General features: G+C 41.0%; 1 protein-coding gene across 1 annotated transcript; it reads left to right on the top strand.

Annotated features, from left to right (window-relative positions):
• The first annotated feature begins 2,702 nt into the window (after positions 1-2,702).
• Positions 2,703-6,095, top strand: LOC138895273 (uncharacterized). Its single transcript, XM_070179948.1, has 7 exons — positions 2,703-3,379; positions 3,483-3,577; positions 3,851-4,245; positions 4,370-4,438; positions 4,513-4,747; positions 5,365-5,595; positions 5,977-6,095. Exons 1-7 carry the CDS (start codon positions 2,703-2,705, stop codon positions 6,093-6,095), a joined length of 1,821 nt encoding a protein of 606 aa, XP_070036049.1.
• Positions 6,096-6,390: the final 295 nt, after the last annotated feature.

The raw sequence follows: 6,390 nt of genomic DNA, 5'->3' as shown, positions 1-6,390 counted from the left end.
TCACCAATGATAAGAATAAGTTGATTCCTATTGACAGAGTGGAGAATGTGTATGGACTATCGTAAGCTCAACAAAGTCACAAGGAAGGACCATTTTCTACTTTCCTTCCTAGATCAATTGCTTGATAGATTGGCCGACCGTGCTTTGTATTGTTTTCTTGATGGGTATTTCGGTTACAAAAAAATTCTTATTTCTTAGGAGGATCAAGAAAAGACTACTTTTACATGTCCTTATGGTACTTTTTCCTTCAAATGGATGCCATTTGGGTTGTGCAAAGCACCGATGACTTTTCAAAGGTATATGATGGCGATTGTTACACCATGTGCGTTCCAAGGTGACGTAATAAATATGAGACTTATTAATCATTATTTAAATGATTTTAAAGTCATAATATGGCTATATATGATGTTTGGATAGAAAATATAAAGTTTGGGAAAAATCGGATTAAAGTTGCGGAAAGACCGACTGAGGATTTGCCCCGTAATAGAACTTTTTGAGCAATACATTTCGTGTACTATATGGGGTCTTTTTAGGACATATTATATACCAAATTGAAGGTCTTGGAATTTAGTTTCCAAATATCTTAACCGTCTGATCATACAACTTCTGGATAAAATGATATATATATTTGAAGAAGGGCCAATGCGAGGGTGCCAAGTAGCACCTTTTTGACTTTTAAAAACGGGATATTTACATCCCTTATCTCGTCTCTTTCTCCATTTTTACAAAGAGAACGAACAAATAACACCCCTGCCCTTACCCTTAAGCTCTCTACAAGGGCTTCAAATAATATTATCATTCCGGGCATGAAATCAAGAAGCGATAACATTAAAACAATCCCTACGACGTAAGTACCGCTATATCGCCTCTCTTTTTCTTTATAGTTTGAGTTTTGGAATGTATTTAATAGTTAATAAAATGCCTAATTTATGTATTTATTCTTTTAAATATTAATTAAGGTTGATAAATTCACTTCCTAATATTTAGAACTCACGGGACGGTGATCGAAAGCCATGAGTTCGATTTATTTTATTTTTAGTGGACTGTTTTGTAGTCCACTCTTGTTGGCCTATTGTGCTGCTAATTTATGGAGTTTGGAAGAATTCAGGGCATGGATAAATGCCACATGTGGTAGGGTAGTAGGCTGGTCGCTCGTTGTTGCAATTTCAGGTTAATTGATAACTTATTGATTGGGTGTGTTATGGTATATTTGGGTTTTTTATTGTATTGAAGGTCCCGAATTGTAGTTGGATTGTTTTTTAGTTGCTGATTGTATGGTGTTTGTATCTCACCTATAGTAGGCTTGAGGGAACAGTGAAATCAGGGGAAATGTTGCCCATTTTTTTTAGAATCGAGTTATCATTTGAGATACGTGATATACCACCGCCATCTAAGTTGTACACGTATTTCTTTGTTATAGGGTTGGCAGGCTAGTTGTCATAAGCTTGTTGTTGAGTTGAATTGACAACTTGAGATGTGTTAAGGCTATCCCTTCTTTTCTTTTGGCATGATCCATATGATACAAACGAAATGAGCAAGCACACAACTTTCATAAATGATTTTATTCTTAGAAGTACTAGGATTGCCTATGTTCTGGATTCCCCATATGTCCTACTTTCATATCGTCTGTTCATGGGTCTCATGACATTCTGAGAGATCTTCTTGACTTACTTTATTATGCATTGCATCCATTTATACATGTATACTGACCCATGACCAGATGGCATTATATGTATAATATATATATAGGGTATGGGAAAATGTTATGGCGTTATATATGCACCACCACCAGATCAGCTGGTATACGTTGATAATTTTGCCCACAGTGGCTGAGATAATATGATGGAATGATCTCAGAGGCTTGATGATATTATGTACACATATACCTATGCATGATATAACAATTATATGCATATACATGACATTATAATTTTTTCATAATTCACAGAGCTATTCAGACTTACAGGTTGGGCCCTTTACTCCATGTTTCTTTCATGTCCTGTATATACTGATTTTTATGCCTTACATAGTACATTAGTCGTACTGACGCCCCTATTGCCTGGGGGCCTGCATTTTATGCCGCAGGTGCTGGTAGACAGGCTGACGGTCCCCCATCTTAGGATCCTTGCTCAACGAGAGTTGGTGTGCTCCATTTGATCCAGAGCTACTATTGAGTTTTGGTACGATACTTTTGTATACATATGGGTATGACGGGGCCCAGTCCCATCATTTATACAGTTTTACACTCTATTAGAGGTCTATAGACAATCATGCATAGTTGGATAGTATGTGGTCTTGTCGGCTCGCCCTACTGTATTGCGCATGTATATGTATATATGTCTTTTGAGTATGTCTTCTCACTATGTTATTCACACGATTCAGTAGTTTAAGGGTAGATGTTATGCATGACCTATACTTATTTCATGTTTATATCTTAGACGTATGCTTAGGGGTGTTCGGTAGGTAGAACTCGAGCACTCGTCACAGTCCATCGGTTTGGGTCATGACAAAAGTGGTATCAGAGCAGTTCCTTGCTAGGGTTGTCTACAGACTGTGTCTAGTAGAGTCTTGTTTATGAGTGTGTTGTGCACCACACTTATAAATAGGAGGCTGCACGACATATAGGATGTTACCCTCCCTTTTTATCTTAGATTGTGCAATATAAGAATACATTTTCCTAATGATATGTTATGTTTTCAGCGATGCCCAAGAAGGCTACAACCGCCCAGAAGGGCAAGTCCGTGGATGATGAGACTACAAGTCGAGCGCCCCGAGTTACCAAGGCTCAGGGAGAGTCATATAGTGAGACTCCGTCTCAGACTTCACATACTCTACCCTCTCCGGAGGAGATCCGAGGGGCACCAGCTCCAGTGCCAGCCCCAGTACCCCTAGTTCCGCAGCCAGATGCACTAGGTCAGGAGATGAGAGATGATATTCAACTATTAACTCGATTAGTGGCCGCACAAGCTCGGCGCCAGGAGGTAGGTATTGGTTATGCAGATAGGGTCATCAGTGCGAGGGTTCGTGATTTCATTAATTTTGACCCACTGATATTCACTGGAGTAGATCCAAACGAGGACCCTCAGGTATTTATCGATAAGATACAGAGGAATTTGAGGGTAATGAAGGCCACTGCGACTGAGTTGATTGAGCTAGCTTCCTATAGACTTTGGGATGTGGCAGTTAATTGGAACGAGTCTTGGGAGTTATCCAGAGGTGAGGATGCCCTTCCAGTAGTATGGCAAGAGTTTATAGAGGCTTTTCTTCATCATTATTTGCCACCAGACCTTAGACGGGCCAGAGTTGATAGGTTCTTGACCCTTCGGCAGGGTAATATGACTGTTTGGGAGTACAACCTTCAGTTTGATTCTTTGGCTAGGTATGCTACCACTACTGTAGCTAAGATGGAGGATCGGGTTCACCGGTTCGTGATGGGGTTGGAGTCACACCTACTTAATGACTGCATGTCTCTCTCACTTCAGCCAAGCATATATATCTCGTATCCAGGCATACGCTCAGGGTGTAGAAGAGCATAAGCAGAAGCAGAGGGTCGATCGTGAGCATGATAGGGGCCAGAGTAAGAGAGCGAGATCTTCAGATCCTTATAGTGAGTTTTGAGGTGGTCAGCAATAGCAGCACCCGAGGTATCTAGCCCAGCCATCGGCTAGTGCACCCCCTCAATTTGCCGGTAGGAGATTTGATCGTTCCACCTATCCAGGGCCCAGTCAAAGTTCCAGGGCCTCTAATTCTCAGTATAGGGGTGAGTCAAGTCAGATGAGGACACCCTTGTCATGATGTGCTCAGCAGTGCCTTGTAGGGTTTGGTGTTTGTTATACTTGTGGTTATCCAGGCCACGTTATGAGAGATTGTCCGACGAGAGGTGGTGTAGGTATAGTTCAGCCAGTGAGATATGTAGCCAGTTCGTCATCATCAGTACGACCCCCTGGGCAAGGTTCACAAGCACCATCTGGTCGGGGTAGAAGTAGAAGTGGAGCATCTAGCTCGAGCGGTCCTCAAAACTGTATTTATGCATTAGCGGGTCGACAGGATCATGAGTCATCACCTAATGTTGTTATAGGTATATTAGCAACCTCCTCATATGCTGTATATGCATTGATTATTGATCCAGGTTCTACCGTATCGTGCGTCACTCCGTTGGTTGCTAGTAAGTTTGTGATAGAACCTAAGTTGATTAAACCTTTTGAGGTGTCTACACCTGTTGGGGATCCAGTGATAGCTAGACAGGTATATAAAGACTGTATAGTAGTAGTTCTACAGTAGCAGACCCGATTGAGTTAGATATGGTGGAATTTGATATTATAATGGGTATGGATTGTTTGGCTTCTTGTTATGCTAACATTGATTGTAGGTCAAAGTTGGTTCTAGTTTCCAGGGGAGCCAATGCTGGAGTGGAAAGGTAATACTGCGTCGCCAAGAGGTAGGTTTATTTCCTATCTCTAGGCAAGGAAGATGATCGGAAAGGGCTATATCTATCACTTAGTTCGGGTACAGGATGTGAAAGCAGAGTCACCGACCCTTCAGTCTATCCCGGTGGTTAATGCGTTTCCCGATGTTTTTCCCGATGAGCTTCCAGGACTTCCGCCAGAGCAGAAGATTGAGTTTGCTATTGACATATTACCAGATACCCAGCCGATATCTATTCCTCCGTATAGAATGGCACCTGCAGAACTGAGAGAGTTGAAAGAACAACTAAGGGATTTGCTTGAAAAAGGCTTTAACAAACCCAGTACATCAACATAGGGAGCACCTGTGTTATTTGTGAGAAAGAAAGATGGTTCCTTGCGGATGTGTATTTATTACAGGCAATAGAATAAGGAGACAATTAAGAATAAGTACCCGCTCCCGAGAATTGATGATTTATTTGATCAGTTGCAGAGTGCCAGGTGTTTTTCGAAGATAGACTTGAGGTCTGGGTACCATCAGGTAAGGGTTAAAGAGAAAGATATTTCGAAGACAACATTCAGGACAAGATACGGGCACTTTGAGTTTCGAGTTATGTCTTTCGAGTTGACCAATGCCCCATCAATATTCATGGACTTGATGAACCGTCTGTTTAGACCCTTCTAGATTAGTTTGTGATTGTATTTATAGGTGATATTTTGGTTTACTCCCATTTAGAGTCTGAGCATGCAGATCATTTACGTACTGTACTCAGAGTTCTAGAAGAAAGGAAGTTGTATGCAAAATTCTCTAAATGTGAATTCTAGTTGAAATCTGTAGCCTTCCTTGGTCATATTATTTCATGTGAGGGTATCCGGGTTGATACACAGAAGATTGATGCAGTGAAGACTTGGCCTAGACCCATGACACGGACTGAGATTCATAGCTTCCTGGGTTTGGCAGGTTATTATATGAGATTTGTAGAGGAATTTTCTTCTCTTTCAGCACCATTGACAAAGTTGATTCAGAAGGAAACTAAGTTTCAGTGGACTGATGCTTGTGAGCGGAGTTTCCAGGCATTGAAGGACATATTGACTTTAGCACTGGTTCTGACACTCCCAGAGGGTACCGATGGTTATGCTATCTATTGTGACGCTTCGGGCATTGGAATGGGTTGTGTACTGATGCATCATGGTAAGGTTGTAGCTTATGCTTCTAGACAACTAAGAAAGCATGAGAAGAATTACCGGACCCATAATTTAGAGTTAGCCGTGGTGATTCATGCACTAAAGATGTGGAGAAACTATTTGTATGGCATTCATGTTGATATCTATACAGATCATAAGAGCCTTCAATATATCTTCAAACAAAAGGAATTGAATTTACGCCAAAGGAGATGGTTGGAGCTACTGAAAGACTATGATATTAATATTTTATACCATTTAGGGAAGGCGAATATAGTAGCCGATGCCCTCAGCAGTAGGTCTATGGGTAGCCAATCATATTTACAGTGAGAGAAGGCTAAGATAGCTCATGAGATTCATCAGCTAGCTAATTTTGGAGTTCAATTACTAGATTCAGGTGGTACCGGAGTTACTATTCAGGACACGACAATATCCTCTCTAGTAACTAAAGTGAAGGAACACCAGTATGAAGATCCTGTGCTAGCTCATTACAGAGATACAACCCCTTAAAAAAAGAATACACCATTTGAGATTACAGGAGATGGAGTCCTCAGATATCGAGGTCGATTATGTGTTCCTAATGTGGCAGGGCTGCGCCAGCAGGTTATGGGAGAAACTCACTATTCTCGTTATTCTGTTCATCCAGGAGCAACAAAAATGTATCATGATATTAGGGAAATATACTGGTGGGACAAAATGAAGAAGGATATAGCAAAGTTTGTTGCTTAGTGCCCTAATTGTCAGCAAGTTAAAATTGAACATCAGAAACTCGGTGGATTATTGCAGGCTATAGAGATTCCGACTT

The sequence above is a fragment of the Nicotiana tomentosiformis genome, chromosome 7, assembly GCF_000390325.3.
Source record: "Nicotiana tomentosiformis chromosome 7, ASM39032v3, whole genome shotgun sequence".
NCBI classification, from domain to species: Eukaryota; Viridiplantae; Streptophyta; class Magnoliopsida; order Solanales; family Solanaceae; genus Nicotiana; species Nicotiana tomentosiformis.
Note: the sequence above shows the minus strand (reverse complement) of the source record. Positions and strands in the feature narration are given on the sequence as shown.

Coding starts and splice junctions, on each gene's coding strand:
- LOC138895273 (XM_070179948.1), top strand. CDS start 2,703: ATGCCCAAGAAGGCTACAACCGCCCAGAAGGGCAAGTCCGTGGATGAT. Junction 3,578..3,850: donor TGAGCATGATAGGGGCCAGA/GTAAGAGAGCGA, acceptor GTGGTTATCCAG/GCCACGTTATGAGAGATTGT. Junction 5,596..5,976: donor TTGTGTACTGATGCATCATG/GTAAGGTTGTAG, acceptor TTCAATTACTAG/ATTCAGGTGGTACCGGAGTT.